At 56.2% G+C, this 18,967-nt stretch overlaps 1 protein-coding gene across 1 annotated transcript; it reads left to right on the top strand.

The window, feature by feature from the left end:
- The first annotated feature begins 4,498 nt into the window (after positions 1-4,498).
- LOC136551819 (probable xyloglucan glycosyltransferase 2) lies at positions 4,499-7,794 on the top strand. The gene is made up of 5 exons (XM_066543360.1): positions 4,499-5,675; positions 5,756-6,064; positions 6,151-6,441; positions 6,544-6,657; positions 6,772-7,794. Exons 1-5 carry the CDS (start codon positions 4,932-4,934, stop codon positions 7,417-7,419), a joined length of 2,106 nt encoding a protein of 701 aa, XP_066399457.1. The 5' UTR covers positions 4,499-4,931; the 3' UTR covers positions 7,420-7,794.
- Positions 7,795-18,967: the final 11,173 nt, after the last annotated feature.

Genomic DNA, 18,967 nt, shown 5'->3' with positions numbered 1-18,967 from the left:
TTCTTTTGATTTCTTTTCCTCTTTTGGAGTTCATCCAAATGGCTTTCCCTTTTCCCTTTCTCTATGTGAGTTAGGGTTAGGGTTCGATTGAACCTGGATTCTTTTCCCTTCTTCCCCTTTCCCCTTCTTCTTTTGGGATTAACCCGATTTGGGATTGGGGTTAAAATTAGGGTTAGTCTTAGGGTTCAGCCAAATCTGAATCCACTCTTCTTCTTCTACTATTTCTCTTCCCGTTCAAGGCTTTTATGGGTTTAGGGTTTGGCTTGAAGTGCCGATAGCCCTTTCTTTCACCCAGTTAGGGTTAGGCTTGGGGAACCTTTATCTGTTCAGATCCGAAAGGAACTCTTTTCTTTTCTTAGATCTGAATTGGATCTGTTCTGTTCTTAGGTTAGGGTTCGGCTTCGTGAGCCGAGGGTCCTATCTCTTCTCTGATCTGAATGGATCTTGTTTTCTCCCCCCCCCCACGCGGTGGCGGTGGTGACCGGTAGACAGTGACGTCCGCCACCCCGGTCTCTCTTTCTTTCTTCTTTTACCCGGTTAGGTTAGGGTTACACAGAGGCAACCTAGCTCCGGTACTATTGTTAGGATCGATGATTACCTCTCTGTGTGTAACCCGTAGATCCGGGGAAGACCCTTCTTGCCTTTCACTATTGCAGCACAGCAGCAGCGTAGACGCCGTTGTAGAGGCAGCTCCGGCTCGGTGAAGTCCGTAGTGGTACGGTGATGGCCCTGCAGGAGCGACGGCGGTGGTCGGTGGGCACATCCCGTCGCTGGCAGCACCTCTTTAGGATCAGATTAGGGTTTTCTGTAGGTGGGATGGCGGCTCCGTTCAACCTCGTGACCCGAGCCCAGTTCCCCAGTCCTCTATATATGTGTTGTGCGACAGGAGCCCACCAACAAGTTAGGGTTGGGCTCCCCCGATCAGGGAGCAGAGGCAAAGACCTAATAGACCGTTGGGCCTATTGGTGAAGATCAACTAACAATCCTGACCAACAGTGTGCTCTGCGAACTGCTAGGTGCTAGGGCATGCATGGCCCTACGCTGTCTGCTTCCCATGGCTTGACACGAATGCCATACGATGGCTCTTGGTTTCTGGACTGGTCTTTCCAGCCGTCGATGTCGAGTCAACGTACTCAAAAGAGTATTTTGGATCAACCTTAACAAAATAACAAGTACTCCTTCTAACCACGGTGTATGTGCATGGCTGCACAGTCTGCACTGTGCAATTAGTTGGTTGACTGCTTGCGCGTTTAGCAGCAAGCTAGGTCATGTCATTGGGGACGAGACATGCACGAAGCAGGTACCCATAAAAAAATCGAAGATTCGGCAACAGAATTGCTAAGTAAATTTGTCACATAGTAAATAACGAGTAGTACGGAAAAACACCAAACAAACGAAAAGGGAGGGGGGTTTAATGATGGCCAACAGGCCGGCCCGGTCCGGTCTGGCACGACACGGGCCCGTGCTAGGCACCGCCCGATAGGGCACGGCATGGAAGGGCCCATTAGGCCACCGGGCCATGCCGCACTAGTCCATCGTGCCTGGCCGACGGCCCAGACACGGCCTGTCGGGCCAATTTTCGTTAGCAGGTTAGGGCGGCCCCGAGGCCCACCAAATGAGACAGAGATGAGGGGGAGGCGAGGAGTGGAGGTGGCGGCGGCCGCCGGCGAGCTCCCCCCTCAGGGCGCTTGATGCCAGATCCGGCGAAGTAGCTGGCGGAGGAGGCGAGTCCGACGAAGTAGCTGGCGGATCCGCGGCGGTCCGGTCGGATCGAGGGTGTAGAAGGCCGGATCAAGGCCGCTCTGCTCGAAGCCGCTGTAGGGGGACGCGGAGGAGGTGGCCAGACGCGTGGAGGGTCTTGGAGGAGGCGACTGTTGCCATGCTCGACGCCGGCGTGGGGGGCTTGGCCCATGACACCAGATCTGGCGTCGAGGTGGAGCTTGGGGCTAGCATGAGCAGCCAGAGAAAGGGGGAAGGGGAGGAAGCATGAGCAGCGGGAGATGGCAGTGGCTGCTGGCGAGCTTGCTGTTGGCCCTTGACATCGGATCTAGCGTCGGGGCGGAGCTCGGGGCTAGCGCGAGCAGCCAGAGAGAGGGGGAAGGGGAGGAAGCACGAGCAGTGGGAGATGTCAGTGGCTGCCAGCGAGTTTGCCGTGCTGTGCGAGGGCGTCCCACCTGGGAGCGTCCGCGTCGCAGAGGGGAGAGGAGCGAGTGCGTAGTGGCCTCGCCTGATTCGAGGGAAGGGGAGGGAGCCGGTAGCGTCCGCAGCACATAGGGGAGAGGAGCGAGTGTGTAGTGGCCGCGTGGGGAGGGGGCTGCGCGGGCGGAGAGAAGGGAGCACGCTCGCCTCGCGGCCTCGCGCCCTCGCCTGATTCGAGGGAAGGGGAGGGAGCCAGGAGCGTCCGCGGCGCAGAGGGGAGAGGAGCGAGTGCGCAGAGGGGAGGGAGCTGGGAGCGTCCGTTGACCGCGCTGGGCCTTGGGGAGGGGAGGAGGAGTGAGGTGGGGGAGGGGGGAGGCCAGGCCGACCGTCATAGGCCGTGTCGTGCCGTGCCAGCCCACGGGCCTGTGCAGCGGCCCAGGCACGGCTTGCTCCCTCGGGCCGTGCCAGCCCGGGCCCGCCGATCATCGGGCCGTGCCGTGCTCGTGTCGGGCTAAAAAAGCGGGCTTCGTGTTGTGCCGTCGTGCCTCGGACTGCATGGACATTTATAGGGGGGCATGTTTCATGTTTTTTGTATTGTATGTAGTTTTATTAAGTGTTTTAAGCTATGACGCCTTCTGTGTTTGATATGGACAGATAACTCACTGAAAATGGGCTGCTGCTTGCCGTGTTGCTCTGATCAGGATTCAGGATCCGTGTGATTATCCGTCTTGACATCATGCATGCTTCACCATTGCTCTGTACAAGCCTACGCACAGCTTGTTCCATAATCTTGGCCCATTCTGAGAGATGCTAATGTCGTTCCACTGCTGCCTGCAGAGAACATTCCATTTGTTTAGACAGTGGACTAGCGTGGAGCCAACACCGAGGTCCATTGGGGCCTTGTTTAGATTGCCTCAAAATTTCAAAGTTTTTTTACTCTCTCTATTACATCAATTTTTGGACGTATGTATGAAGCACTAAATGTAGATAAAAAAATAACTAATTGCACAGTTTGGTTGTAAATCACGAGACGAATTTTTTGAGCCTAGTTAGTCCATGATCGAACAAAGTTTGTCAAATACAAACGAAACGTGCTACAGTGTCCAGATTGTAAAAATTTGCAATCTAAACAAGGCCTGGTTCCCTAAACAAGGGGGGGAGTTTGCAACTTCCTCCACAGATCTGCATGCGTCTTCTAGAACTCCGATTAAGGAAAACGGAGACCCAGAACTTTTTTACCACCCACCCACCTGCTCCGATCCATCGCTGATTTTCTCAGCGCCGTTCGTCTTGGGACCTCACTCGCCCCGGAACACGTTGTGTGCCTGTGCCACGGGAAATGGTCCGTCCTCCACCGTCAGAAAAACACGGTTTCTCCACCACCACCAGGTCCAGGTGCTTGGTTCCTCGGTCTAATATACACGAGAGAACTTGCATCGCCATCATGCCAGCGTCCAGGCCATATACGCCATATAAACGTCCACTCTTCCTCTACGAATATGATGCCACCGGCACGCCAAAAAGCGGCGATTTTCGTAGCCTTCCCGTGAGGCATGAGCACCGCCATCAGAGCGTGAGCGTCAGACTCAGACCAAACGGTATGGGGAGGAAACAACAGAAAGCGAAATTAAGGAGTAGCCAGGACTGGCAACTCGGGTCCTTTGCCTCCGCGAAAGCTCCGAAACCGGCTGCCATGTTCCTGCTGTCTGCTTCTCGCTCTCTGCCTCTGTAGTAGTACTCCCGTATCCGCCGGCCGGCTCGCCCGCGCCCGTTTCGTTTGCCGTGACGAGGACATGCAGCCTGTTTGTTGACTGGTTCGTATAGTTGCTAATTCGTAAGAAAGTACTGTTGATTGATTTGGGTAAGAGAAAAATATTATTCTAGTTGAAAATTTACGATCATTTATGATAAAGCCATAGCTAAACGAACAGGCTACTGCTACTGACTCCTGCCTTTACCAAAAGCCACCAGGCAAGTTTTCCTGGAACCAGTCACCGCTAATCCTCTAGCTTGTAGTAGTTAGCAAGAACCCTCGTCCTCCTGAAAACCCTTTGTCCCTTTGTTTTTCAGAGAAGGAAAACTCTGCCCTTTCGCGCCCGGGTTCCTTGTTCCTGTTTGCTTGCTGCTCTTCTGTTCTTGGGACCAGCGAAGTGTGCGGAAGTAGAGTAGCGTAACAAGCGGCGCCCGGGTTCCTTGTTCCTGTTTACTTGCTGCTTGTGTGTTCGGCTGGTATTAAAGCCCACCGAAACTGATTTGCCTGGGAAAAAAAATACTGTAGATAAGCCAGGTCATCAGTTCCAGCGAACGGGCCCAAGGGGAAAGGACGTGAGCGAGAGTGCGAGCCTGCGAGGGTGTGTCGTGTGGGGGGGGAGAGAGAGAGAAGGGGAGGACCGGAGGAGGAAGAGGAGAAAGGAGGAGAGATAAAAGAGGATGTGTGTTGCCTCCCATTAAAAAGCACACACGCCGCTGAGCTCTACTAGTACAACTGCTCCCTCCGCCCATCTCTCCTGCGGCGGTGGAGGATTAGAGAACTGAGCTCACGGCAAGTTCGGGGAGTTACTGATCAGAATCCATCTGATTCCCACCCGCGCAGGCGCAGCTGCATTCCGCGTTCCCAGGCGGCGCGAGGCGGGTCTTGGTGCCACCGCGTCGCTCTCGGCGGCAGCGGCGGGGCAGAGCGCCGTGGTGACTGGTGAGAAGAAAAGAAGCCGTGCTTGCTTTTCAGAGTGTCGGTGGTGCTAGTGTCCCCTTTCCTTCGCGAGTGCTGTTCTTGCCTCCAGTTCCCGGCGGCAATGGCGCCGGGCCTGGGGCTGGCCTACCCGTGGGGGAGGGATGTCCGGCGGGGCACGCCGGTGGTGGTGACCATGGAGAACCCCAACTACTCGGTGGTGGAGATCGACGGGCCCGAGGCGGAGGCGCTCCGGGCCGGCGTGCCTGGGCCTCCCATGGACAAAGGCCGGGGCAGGAGCGCCAAGCAATTCACCTGGGTGCTGCTCCTCCGCGCCCACCGTGCTGCCGGGTGCCTCGCCTCGCTCGCCGCCGTCACCTGGGCGCTGCCGTCTGCCGTCGCGAAGCGTTTCCGGCGGGCCGCCGCCGCCGAGGGCCTCGGCCATGGCCACGGCCGGGGCTGGCTGCTCTACAGGTTCATCAAGGCCCTCTTGGCGCTCTCCGTGGTCGCCCTCACCGTCGAGCTGGCGGCCTACTGGAAAGGGTGGCACTTTCAGAGGCCGAATTTGACCGTCCCTGAATTGCATGTGCCGGAGGTGGAGGACATTCAGGGGTGGCTGCACACGGCGTACCTGGCCTGGATGTCGTTCCGAGCAGACTACATCCGACGGCCGATCGAGTTCTTGTCCAAAGTTTGCATCTTGCTGTTTGTTGTCCAGTCGTTGGATCGGCTCGTCTTGTGCATCGGGTGCTTCTGGATTAAGCTCAGGAAAATCAAGCCAAGGATTGAGGGGGACCCATTCCGGGAGGGTTCAGGGTATCTGCACCCAATGGTGCTTGTTCAGATTCCTATGTGCAATGAAAAGGAGGTAAGGAGCTGAGTTTCCTTATGCAGCTTGTGATGTGCTGGTTCATTGGGTTGTGGATGACAGAATCATTCTTGCAACAGGTCTATGAGCAGTCGATTTCAGCCGTCTGCCAGCTAGATTGGCCTAGGGATAAGTTTCTAATCCAGGTGCTTGATGACTCGAGCGACGAGAGCATTCAAATGTTGATCAAAGCAGAAGTTTCTAAGTGGAACCAGCAGGGTGTGAACATTATCTATCGGCATCGGGTGCTGAGGACTGGGTATAAAGCTGGGAACCTCAACTCTGCAATGAGCTGTGACTATGTCAAGAATTTTGAATTTGTTGCCATCTTTGACGCGGACTTCCAACCAAGCCCTGATTTTCTCAAGAAAACAATCCCACATTTTGAGGTAAGAATTGCGTACTCAATTCTACTATATCAGCTACTGTGTGTTTACTTCATACTAAGTCTAGTGCAAATCTTTGGGTGATTCAGGGGAACCCTGAGCTTGGATTAGTTCAAGCACGGTGGAGCTTTGTGAACAAGGATGAGAACCTCTTGACGCGCCTTCAGAATATCAACCTCTGCTTCCACTTTGAAGTGGAGCAGCAGGTCAATGGGGTCTTCTTGAACTTCTTTGGGTTCAATGGAACTGCTGGAGTATGGAGGATCCAAGCTTTGGAAGAATCAGGAGGCTGGCTTGAGCGGACAACCGTGGAGGATATGGATATTGCTGTTCGTGCACACCTGAATGGATGGAAGTTCATCTTCCTGAACGATGTAAAGGTACATTTGCATTTGCATAACAATAGCACTTCACATAGCAATCGGTGTCATGTCCTGATGTCCATGTTGAAACTGATTTTTCTTGGCATCATCATCATCCAGGTCTTGTGTGAAGTTCCAGAATCTTATGAAGCATATCGGAAACAGCAACACCGGTGGCATTCTGGCCCAATGCACCTTTTCCGGCTGTGCCTTCCGGACATAATTACTGCCAAGGTATGCAATCCCGATAGCTCGAAGTTGGAACTTGTGCTGGGGACCAAACTTCCTTTTGTCCGGGGTATGAATCAATATTTTTATTCTGACGAAAATTTGCTACTTTGAATGCAGATCTCCTCATGGAAGAAGGCAAATTTAATACTATTGTTCTTTCTTTTGAGGAAGTTGATACTTCCTTTCTATTCTTTCACATTATTTTGTGTCATTCTTCCACTAACCATGTTCGTTCCCGAGGCCGAGTTGCCTGTGTGGGTCATCTGTTATGTTCCGGTTTGCATGTCCTTCTTGAATATTCTGCCATCCCCAAGATCATTTCCCTTCATTGTACCATACCTCCTCTTCGAGAACACCATGTCAGTGACCAAGTTCAACGCAATGGTCTCTGGGTTGTTCAAACTTGGGAGCTCCTACGAATGGGTTGTCACCAAGAAGTCTGGTCGATCATCTGAATTGGATCTCTTGACATCAGCAGAAAAGAACAGGAAGTGCATCACACTTCCTCAGCTCCAGAAGCAATTGCCTGAAAACAGTGAACTGATCGAGATCAATGTGCGAAAGGAGCAGGGAGAGAAGGTGCCAGATGACGCCAAAAAGGCTAACAAGATCTACAAGAAGGAGCTTGCTCTTTCTCTGCTCCTACTCACTGCTGCGACTCGGAGCCTCTTGTCTGCTCAAGGGATTCATTTCTACTTCCTTCTGTTCCAGGGGGTGTCATTCCTTGCCGTTGGCCTTGATCTAATTGGTGAACAGATAAGTTGATTCCTTGCATGCTATTGTTCAGACAGCATGGAAATCACACATATATTCATACATACAGTGATATTCAAAATTCTAAACTTCCCATTCATGCTTAGAATTTTGCTTCAGAATTGCAACCCTGCTCAACGACGAAAGGGGAGTGCAATTGGTTCTGCAGTTCAGTTCAGATTCAGGGCACAAACCCGGAAAGCCCAACAGTAATAAACTGAAGAGTAGATAGCTCTTGTTCATATGTACACTGTTAGTAAATGGTCCAGCAGTGTTCATATATAGAGTTCCATTCCGCCGATGTTCTTTGAATTCATGAACACTGAAAACGTGTACCGTGTTCATTTGTAAATCGTGATACGCGAAATTGGTTCCGAAGAAGATAAACTGTGAACAATGCACAAATTCTGTTTGATATTTGTCGCCATCCTAGCTAGGTGAATTGCATTGCAGTCTACTATCTTGTTATCTGTCGGTGGATCTGCTTTTTGAGTAGCCAACAGGCAAGCAGTTGGATCAACTGTTGGTGTTCTCACGCACCATCATAACTTCATAACTCTTAAGGGCATCTAGCATTTTGTTTGTGGTGCACCGGCGTCACAATTGTCCTCTCACTTTCGTTGAAGATGCTATTACAGGGTTCCAACTACCTCTGTCCTGATTACTAGCGATGACTGGTACGTTCCAGCAAGTTGCTACTTGCAACTGCTAAGATCTCTGATCCAGGAAGTAAACACAGTTCACATGTGCAAAACTGCGAGATTTCTAATTCTATCTTGTAATAGTGGAGATGGGATTTTACTTCCTGTCATCCGAAAGTTTCTGAACTGTGCAAAAAATTGGTAAACTTGCCTTGACAGGTCAACAGAAGCAGCCAAATTTCTGTTCAAGCTTCATGCAATACGTGAAACGCTAGCCATTTCTGTTGTGCCAACGTTTTATGAGTCCAAATTTTGTTGATTTACCATTTCAAATAAAAAAATTCTGATTATCTCGCAGTGCCAGCTAATACTACTTTCTTTCCCATCTAAAGTAAAGCTACCCAGTGCCCAGTGCCCAGTGCAATACTACAAAGGATGCTGCTGAACTTCTTTCTTTCTTTTTGAGATGCTGCATTGAGATGGTAGAAGTGCAACAGTCCTTAAAAAGGCTCTTTTACTCATCTGACAAAGCCATTAAACTTCCTTTTACTCCATTGCTGATCTACGCTTCCAGGCACCATGCTATGATTAGTGCAGCACTGCAGCTGATCTGATCTGATCTCACTAGGCCATGAAGGAGAGAGTAAACGCAACTTTGCTTGCCGATCAGCAATCACTCGCTAGTAAAGAGTCACTGATCAGCAGAACAGCAGTACAACTATTGCTTGCACTACTGGACGCAGGGTCTTTGCCGAGGGCCTGAAGCCCTCGGCAAAGGCTCTTCAGCCGTCGGCGAAGGATTTGCCGAGGGCAGCCCTCGGTGAAGAACCCTCGGGAAAAAAAACGTCGGCGAAGGACTCTTTGCCGAGGGCCTTTTTTCGGGCACTCGGCATAGTATTTGCCGAGGGCTAACGGCGGCCCTCGGCAAAGTAAAGTAGTCGTTAGGTTCGCGGTTATTTTCCACGGTATCTTTGCCGAGGGCTGACATAGAGGCCCTCGGCAAAGAGCTATTTTCTTTTTTTTTCTCGGAATTTCTTTGCCGAGAGCTATATCGAAGGCCCTCGGCAAAGACCTACGTTTTTATTTTTGTCTCGGAATTTCTTTACCGAGGGCTGTGTTCAAAACCCTCGGCAAAGACCTACTTTTTAATTTTTCCTGGGAATTTCTTTGCCGAGGGCTATGGTTAAGGCCCTCGGCAAAGACCTGTTTTTAATTTTTCCTGGGATTTTCTTTGCCGAGGGCTATGGTCAAGGCCCTCGGCAAAGACCAGTGAAAATTTTCAACATTCCACCTGTTTCTTGCTTTCCATGCAGACAAAAAATATATATATATATATTCAACAGCAGAAATATCCCACAAATATCACAATCATCACATATATCTCACAAATATCACATATATCTCACAGATATCACATGTATCATCACAAGTCCAAATTCAACAATTCCATGAGTCCACAATCTAACTCAAGTGTCAAGTCCACAAGTTCAAATCCGACTGAGGCTGGCCAACCTCTCCAACTGTCTGGCCTCTGCGTCACCAACCTTCCCAACCGTCTGGCCTCTACGTCGAGGGTGGTGTAACGAAGCCTCCAGAATCAGGTGACGCACGAGGGGGGTTATTGGAACCCGCCGACTGAGGCTGCACAAACAATTATATGCTTATGTGAGATTGCAGTAATTATTCTAGGACTACAGTTTTAGTATTTAGACAGAAACCTATCAAATTTTTTATAGCTAGTGTTGTCTGGGTTTCTATGTCATACAAGCAAATCAGTAGCTAGTGTTCTCTGGGTTTCTATGTCACACAAGCGAGAAGTGAACTTTAACGCTTACAGGAGTAGCTGCAAACGCGTGCGGCACCTGAGGCGGAGGAGCTGACATCTGCACAGGCACACCCGTCTTCTGCCCAAGAGCTTGCATGATTCGCATCATTTCTGCAATCCTGACCTCCTGGGCCTCCCGAGTGGCCTGCTCAGCCTCCAGCCGAGCAGTGAGGGCCGTGATCTGCGCCGTCTTCTCGTTGTTCTGGGCCTGCAATATTGCACTCCAATATTTCAGTAATGCAAAACTAACTCAAGTGTGAGAATATTAATTTACGACGAGTAAAACAAGAATTACCTCGAGCGCATCGACCCGCTGCAGTGTCGGAGTAGGCCGTGAGCGTATGGGCTGGCTGGAACTCGTGCTCTGTGCTCGGAGCTGGCTCAGAGTGGGAACAGTGGTGGGGTCGATGGCGGCGTTCGCAATCCACGTCCGGCCGTGCTTCCTGCCGCCACCGAGCCTCATGATGGCCTCGGCATCAATGGGCTCGGTGCGGACGTCGTACTCTGGCCCGTGCCACTGCTGTACCGTCGACGTGTACTCCTGGACTTTAGTGTACACGTTAGGGTCGGAGTATGCCTCGCGAGGGGCAGCCGGGTCCCAGGTGACGTCGCCGGCCACCCTAGTCTGGTGGGACATAGCCCACGCCGTGAACATCGAGACATCCTCGTCCGGGTGCGCAGCCTCCTGCGAGAAAGGCGGCAGGTGGTGAGCAATCAGGCATACGTTAAGCATGAAACTAAATAGAAGAAAAATCACTTACATATGCCGATTTGAATCCGGGGAGACTCCTGCTGCCTTGATGGTGAGTGGCAGCTGGCCTGAGCATACGCAGTGCCCGCTGAGACTCGTGCTTCTCTATGTAGGCCGGCGTGAACCACCTAGCCACGATCATTGTCCAGGCGTCGGCATGCGCTCGGCACCACCAGGGAATCACCTACATGTCAACGAGTGTTTGACATATATGAAGATGAAATTGAACATATTTAATTCAAAAACAAAACAATATCAATGTTATTCATGTACCTCAAGGTACTGCTCCTGGGTCAGCGTCATCTGTCGAGCCTCCCTCTTGGTGACTGTCATTCTACGAGCCGACGCGTAGTAGTCTATGTGGGCCTGGACGCGCGCCTCGTGAAACATGTCGGTGACATACTTCCTACAGGCTGCATGCGCCACACGATCAGCGAGGCCCTCGGTTCCTTCTTCGGCCCTGAAAAACCTCTGCATAAAAGATGATATATCCAATCGTTATTTGAAAAAAATAGAATTCAATGTGAAGGATTGATTAATGTTGTGCGAGAGGAACTTACCCAAAACTCAGCAAGTATCCGCTCCTGCTTGTTGCGGTACTGGTCGTCCTCGCCCAGGGCGTACCTCTCCCACGTGTAAGCTGGCTCTCGAGCCTCCGACGGCAACTCCACAATGCCGGGGAACCACTTCCGACACAACACACCCAAGACGGTCGCGGGAGAGCGCAGAGGAGTACCTGACAACACCTCCCAAGCCCTGCACAAGTAAGAAGAAAATTTATCAGTTTCTCTTTCGATTTCAAACATATCATATGAAGTACTTGTGATATCATTTATATTTACTTACTTGGGCGGCACAGGGCGAAGCACTAGACGGTTCTGAGGAAGCGGAAACGAAGGGAGCGTCGCCGGGCCTCGCTGGTAGACACCCGACGCCTCGCCTCCCTCGTCCTCGGGCGCCGCACCCTGCTCCTCCTTGACCTCCTCCTCCTCCGTCGGTGGCACAGGCTCAGGGGGCTGAGTCCGCTGCCTCCTACCACTGCCTCCTGTCGTCTGCCTCCCCCTCCTCCCGCGGCCTCTTGCCGTTGTCCCTCGTCCTCCCGCTGCCTCCTGCAACTGTCCCTCGCCTGCCTCCCCCTCCTCCGGCGGCCTCCTCGCGTAAGCCGAGGGTGTGTCACGTCGTGGCCGGCTACTCGCCATCTTTGATCAATCACCTGCACGCACGAAGAATGAACAAGACTTGTTAGTACACATATTAGAGACTGAAAATAAATAAACAAAATATAAATGAAAATAAATAAACAAGATGTCGGTGTTTTGGAACCGGGGGTCCCTCAACCAATGAGTGAATTTGTACTGCGTGTCCCTAATCCCGGATGGTGATGCAAAGAGACACAAGGTTTATACTGGTTTGGGCAATCGAGGCCCTACGTCCAGTCTGAGAGATTGATCTTGTATTCCTTGCACCGGAGTGCTCGCGGTAGGGGGTTACAAGCTGAGCGAGAGAGGGAGCTAGCCCCAGGTCTCGGCGAGGGTGGTGCGAATTGCTTGGGACGTTGCTCCCAAGCAGCGTGGAAGTGCGTGATTCTATCGGTGTGTTTGTCCTCCTGCCCCCCCCCAGAAATGGCCCTGGCTACCTCCTTTTATAGTTACAAGGAGGAAGCGAGAGGTACATGAGAAGGCTACTACTATTTGCTGACGTATTCCGCTCCCTGAAGCAGTATGGCGTCGCGGGAGTTCCAGTCGATGTCTAGTCGGTATGGTCTTCAGGGCTGACGACACGCTGCGCTCTTGTACTTTTGTTGACTTGGTGAAATGCCGAGGCCTGGTGGCTGCTGTAGTAGGCTGTGTCGAGACCTATCGTGCTGAGGCCGAGACCCACTGTGCTGAGGCCTGCTGTGCCGAGGCCTTTATCGGGTGGCAATGTGAGGTCTGGGCGGCCATCGCCGATAGTTGATTTGGGCGGAACAGTGCCGAACATGCGTCTACAGGATACGGTGCCCTGTATCGTCAGTAAGGGATGGTAAAAAGGCGATCTGACCGTTGTCCTGTCGTGGCATACTGCCGATCGTGGCTTTCGTAGTGAGGGCAGCTGGGTGCATTAATTGGATGCGATAGCCTGCCAGAGTGACTGTCGAGGCGGAGGTGACGAGATTGCGGGACGAGCCCAGCCTCGGGCGAGGCGGAGCATGGCCAGTTCGCCCGAGGCCCTACCGGGAGTCTTGGGCGAGGCGGAATCCGAGGCTCATCGGGGGTCTCGAGCGGGGCGGAGCGGTCGGTTCGCTGGCCCCGAGGTCACAGGAACCCGGTTCTGACTCCCCACGTCGTGTCCGTCCTTGGTGCAGGAGTTTAGGCAGCACAGTAGCCGGTAATCCTCGCACAGTCCCGTCGTGGATGGCAGGGTGCTGACGTGACGGACGTCTGGTCTGCCACGTCGCTGCGCTGCGCCGTCGTGTGATTTGTCGGAGTGGTTGAGCGCCTCGATGGGACGTGCGGAAGTGACATGCTGGTCGTACTCGGTCTCGTGCGTCGTGGGGCTTCAGTACGGCTTGATGCAGGACATGGCGGGCGACGTGCGGGTTGCCGTGTAACGACGTCGTAGGGGTCAGCGGCTATGCCGAGGCCGAGCCATCGCGGGGGGCTCGGTGGTCATGGACCCTCAGGCTGCCGAGCCCGTGAAGCAAACTGTCGAGGTCCTTGGGGGGAGTTATTGGCCTTGGGTACTGATCCCGAGGCTACAGTAGCCCAGATGTGGCTTCCCACGCTGCATTGTCCTCGGTGCAGGAGTTGGCAGCATAGTGAGGCATGGGCGTCACGGTGGTTAGTACAGTGGCGGGCAACCCCTGCCCAGTCCTGCCTCCTGTCCCATCGGCCATTCTGCTGTACTGTGCCGGGCGTGCGGCTGTTGTCAGGGGCAGCAGTTGGCTGAGTTGTCGTGACACGACGTTTTGCCAGAGGGACGGGAGAAGGAAGAGGTGGCGGAGTGCTGCCGAGCCCGCCTTGCGCGAGACAGAGGGTCGGTGGCCTGGCCGAGGCCTTTGACGGGGAATCGGCCGAGGCCCGTAGCGAGGAGGCCTCGGGCGAATCGGAGAATCGGCCGAGGCCTGCGGCGATGGGCCTCGGGCGAGTCGGAGAATCGGCCGAGGCCCGCGGCGATGGGCCTCGGGCGAGTCGGAGAATCGGCCGAGGCCCTTGGAGCCTCGGGCGAGTCGGAGAATCGGCCGAGGCCAGCAGCGTTTAGCTGGTTTCGATCTTTACGAAGTGTAAGCAGTTGCTTTTTTGGGTCTTGCTTGGGGTACCCCTTCTCACGGTATCCGACAGTAGCCCCCGAGCCTTGGGGGGAGTGGAGGCACTCCCCCTGAGGTTCTGACGAGAATTGGCTCTTGATAGTTCCTGTCGGGATGGTGTTTTGTCTTCGAGGTTTCGGTGGGTGCGCGCGAGCGCACCCGCCGGGTGTAGCCCCCGAGGCCCTGGAGGAGTGATTTCACTTCTCCAGGGGCTTTTCTCTCTTTCGAGTGGGGAGTTACATTGTGTTTGCCGGGCCCGTGGGTGCGAGTTCGGATCGCAGGGCCTCGACGATGCTGCGGGAAGAGCCCCTTAGCCTCCGCCTGGAGCGAGAGGGCCGTCAGGGGTTCACCCGACTTTTTATTCGACCCTCGTGCTTCCTTTTCGCTCGGAAGGAGGGTTTGTTTTGCCGAGACCCCTCGTGTGCGAGTCTGAGCCGCTGGGTCTCGGCAAAGTGTCGCAGGAAGAGTCCCTTAGCCTCTGTGCGGAGCAAGAGGGCCGTCAGGGATTCTCCTGACTTTTTATTCGACCCTCGCGCTTCCTTTTCGCTCGGAAGGAGGGTTTGTTTTGCCGAGACCCCTCGTGTGCGAGTCTGAGCCGCTGGGTCTCGGCAAAGTGTTGCAGGAAGAGTCCCTTAGCCTCTGCGCGGAGCGAGAGGGCCGTCAGGGATTCCCCTGACTTTTTGTTCGACCCTCGCGCTTCCTTTTCGCTTGGAAGGAGGGGTGGAAGATGCCACGCTACCCTCGGTGGGCGCGAGCGACGGCATTTCCGGTGAGCTGCTATCGGGTAAGTCCGAGTGGAGGCCCGTACCCCGTTCGCTGGGGGTCGGCTTGCGGTCCGGAGACGCGCTCCAAGAGTACCGGAGGGTTTCTCTAGTGGGTGCCGAGGCCGTTCGCTGGGCCTCGGTGGCTCGGTGCCTCCCTACGGTGGGATCCCATTCGGAGACTTCCCTGCCGGTCTCGGACACGACACAGGGCATGCTCATACAGGCTTGCCCGTAGTCGTCCCTGACTCTTTTGCCCTGGGGCGGCTGTCGAAACCCCTGGGGGCCCAGCCTTCGAACCCCTGGACCGTAACGGGCTTGGGTCGCTTGTCTTTATCTCGGGTGCAGGAAGAGCCCCCGAGCCTCCGCACGGAGCGAGAGGGCGGTCAGGGGTCCTCCCGTCTTTTTGGCCCGTCCCCCGCCCGTCCTTTTCGCTCGGACGGGGGGGGGCTGTTTGCCGAGCCCACTCGTGTGCGAGCCTGAGCTGCTGGGTCTCGGCAAAGTTGCAGGAGGGCCCCCGAGTCTCTCGCGCGGAGCAAGAGAGCGGTCAGAGGTCCCCTGGCTTTTGGTTCGCCCCTCGCGTGTGAGGGTCTGACTGCCGAGCCCCCCTCGGGTGCGAGCCTAGGTCGCGGGGTCTCGGTGTCTTTTTGCAGAAGGAGCTCCCTAGCCTTTGCACGGAGCAAGAGGGCCGTCAGGAGTTCTTCCGGCTTTTTGAACGACCCCCGCGCTTCCTTTTCGCTTGGAAGGAGGGTTTGTATTGCCGAGCCCCCTCGTGTGCGAGCCCAAGTCGCTGGGATTCGGCAATGTGTCGCAGGAAGAGTCCCTTAGCCTCTGCACGGGGCAAGAGGGCCGTCAGGGATTCTCCTGACTTTTTGTTCGACCCTCGCGCTTCCTTTTCGCTCGGAAGGAGGGTTTGTATTGCCGAGCCCCCTCGTGTGCGAGCCCAAGTCGCTGGGATTCGGCAATGTGTCGCAGGAAGAGTCCCTTAGCCTCTGCACGGAGCAAGAGGGCCGTCAGGGATTCTCCTGACTTTTTGTTCGACCCTCGCGCTTCCTTTTCGCTCGGAAGGAGGGGTGGAAGATGCCACGCTACCCTCGGTGGGCGCGAGCGACGGCATTTCCGGTGAGCTGTTATCGGGTAAGTCCGAGTGGAGGCCCGTACCCCGTTCGCTGGGGGTCGGCTAGCGGTCCGGAGACGCGCTCCAAGAGTACCGGAGGGTTTCTCTAGTGGGTGCCGAGGCCGTTCGCTGGGCCTCGGTGGCTCGGTGCCTCCCTACGGTGGGATCCCATTCGGAGACTTCCCTGCCGGTCTCGGACACGACACAGGGCATCCCAAGCGTTTCGCTTGCTTGGGCCTCGGCCTCGCATAGGCTCGCCCGTAGTCGCCCCTGACTCTGTTGTCCTAGGGCGGCTGTCGAAACCCCTGGGGGCCCAGCCTTCGAACCCCTGGACCGTAACGGGCTTGGGGCCTGGTTCCTTTGTCCGAAAGGAATCGGGTGGGGGTTACCTCTCTCCCTGCGGTTAGCAACGGCAGGCGCGCCTTTTGAGGCAGTTTTTTCGGGGAGGTGAAACGGCGCCTGCTGCTGCTGCGGTTGGGCGCGACATGGCGTCAGTCAACGGGACGTAACTGCACGCGCAATTAATGAGGAGGGAGTGGGCGGTAAGACCGGATCTGGATAACCGCGCCGGATTTCCTGGGGGAAACTTCCCCGATTTCGTCGCCCGGTGGTTTCGATTCGTCCCTGCATAAATACGCAAACAGCCTCGCCCTCTCCCTCCTTACCTTTTCCGCGTTCGCCTTTGCTGCCTCCGTGCCGTCGCTGAGAGCATAGAGCGCCGGGGAAGAGAAGTGCGAGGGCGAGAGATCGAAAGAGAGAGGGGGAGAGATTACCGCTGTAGCAGCGTCCTCCGCCGCGCAATGGCTGGTGGTCCCGTCATCCTCCCGGCGGATCCCTGGGAGCGGTCTGACGTCACCGAGGAGAAGCTGCAGTCGCTCGTGGAGGCCGGTCTTCTTCGCCCGATCACCGACCCCGACGAGCCGGAGTGGATTGCTCCGGGGGACGAGTCGGAGCCGAGGCCGCGCGACGGTTACGTGGTGAGCTTCGTCGTCTTCCACGAGCGAGGCTTCGGGTCGCCGGCGGATAGCTTCATGCGGGCACTCCCGCACTACTATGGCGTGGAGCTGCACAATTTCAGCCCCAACTCCATCGCGCAGGCGGCCATCTTCGTCGCCGTCTGCGAGGGGTATCTGGGGATCGCTCCCCACTGGGAGTTGTGGCTCCATTTGTTCCGCGCGACGTTCACCTCCAAGCCGGGGGGGACGAGGGGGGCTCGGAAGGCGCAGAGGGCCGGCAGCTGCACCCTCCACGTGCGCCAAGACCGGCAGTCCCTCTACATCCCGGCCCAGCTGTCAATGTCCAACCGTCGTTGGTATGACGGCTGGTTCTACCTCCGCAACGACGGCGGAGGACTTCCCCCTTATACCGGGCGGGTTGTAGAGAGTCAACCGGAGAAATGGGGGTACGGCGTCATCAAGGTCGACCAGCCTAGGCTGGAACCGCTCTTGAGGGCCTTGGGGAAGCTGCGTGACTGCGGCCTTTCGGCGGCCGTGGTCGTGGCGGCCTTTCACCGCCGGAGGGTGTTGCCGCTAATGGCCCGGCGGCGGCGGCTGTTCGAGATGACGCCGAGCGACCCGGTCGCCGGTACCAAGATGTCCGCCTTCGCCCTTACCGATGACGAGACCCTGCGTCGGGTGAGGGAGGCGGTAGACGGGAAGCCGAGGCTCGATGACTTGATGCCGTTCCCGATGCGCCCGTCGCGGGGGTATGTCTCGCTGGTAAGTTGGATGTTGTCGAGGCTTCCGCGTCCTTCTTGTTTTTCGCCTTTTTGGTCTGTTGTCTTACTTCGTCGTTCTCACAGGGGATAAGAGACGTGCGAGGCTCCCCGCCGCCCGTTCCTGAGGACGCCCGGCGGCGATCCGTGAACAGGGCGCGTGCCGAGGAGGAGAAGAAGAAGAAAGATGCCCAGGAGGCGAAGCGCACGAAGAAGATCCTCGCGCGCGAACAGCTGGACGCCCGTCGCCGGCGCCAGAGGCTCGACGGTCTCCCTTTGGAGCCGTCTCCCTCGTCGTCGGTGTCGGATTCTTCGAGCGACGGCGGTGGGCGCGAGGTGGGGACGGCCTGCCTGGAACACCTCCCCGACATCAGGGAGATGGTTCCCGGGGCGCCGGCAAGGAGCCTGACGCCCCTAGGAGGAGGAGGAGGTGTCCCGGGGCCAGTGGTGGCCCGTCCCGGCACCGAGGCCGGCACACCCGAGGCGCGGGTGTCGGAGGAGCGTGCCGTCGGCCCGATGGGTTCGACGGTGGAGGTTGAGCGGGTGACGGTGGGGGCGACCCCATTATCTCCGCGAAGGGTCGAGGAGGTTCCGGGGCCCGACGGGGACCAGCTGGCGCTGGTGGACACCGAGGCCGTGCTGCTGCCACCACCGCCGCCGTTGCAGAGGAGGCGGACGGTGTCGAAGCGGTTGCATCCCCGTTCGCGGTAAGCGTCTTTCCTGGCGGAGTCCGCTTCTTGTTTGCCCCTTGGTTGCATGTTGACCTTGGGAGTGTCTTTTCTTGCAGCCAGACGCTTCAGGTGGGAGACCCTCCCTTGGCGCCCCGTAAGGCGCTCAAGGTGAACGTTAGCTCCTCCGCCCATCAGGCAGCGGAGGCGCAGGCTGACGCGCGACGTGGCGCGGCGTCGGGTGAGGCCGTTTCGGAGGAGGCGGCTGCCCAGGAACAGGGGGCCGAGGCGGCCGCGGAGCGAGTGGAGGAGGAGGCTGCCCAGGAACAGGGGGCCGAGGCGGCCGCGAAGGAGGCTGGGGCGTCTGCTATTGCCGAGGCCACTGAGGGCGAGGCCGGAGCCCCCAAGACCTCCGACGTCAGGGCGGTGGACGCCGAGGCCATCAAGGTAGAGATGGCGGAGGCCGGAGCCCTCGGGTCCGTCGAGACCGAGGCGATGGAGGTGGAGACGGGGCAAATTTTGGCGCCGCCCCTGGTTCAGACAATTTCGTCTGATGATTCCTCCCGAGGGAAGGAGGCGGCGGACGTCGAGGCGGCCAGTACCGCGGAGCAACAAGTCCCAGATCCTGCCGAGGGGAGTTCGGCCCTTGTCCCGCTACGGCCCGAGCCCCGTGGGTGGAACTTCCCGCGTGTTTTCTGGCGGGACCAGGCTGATCCCGAAGGGGAGCCTGTGTTCGCCCTTGAGGACGTCGCCGAGGGGGGCGTTGGGATACCCTCGAGGAGTATCGCCGATTGGCC

Source organism: Miscanthus floridulus, chromosome 4, assembly GCF_019320115.1.
Source record: "Miscanthus floridulus cultivar M001 chromosome 4, ASM1932011v1, whole genome shotgun sequence".
Lineage (NCBI taxonomy): Eukaryota > Viridiplantae > Streptophyta > Magnoliopsida > Poales > Poaceae > Miscanthus > Miscanthus floridulus.
The sequence above is the reverse complement of the archived record's forward strand: the minus strand, read 5'-3'. Positions and strand labels throughout refer to the sequence as shown.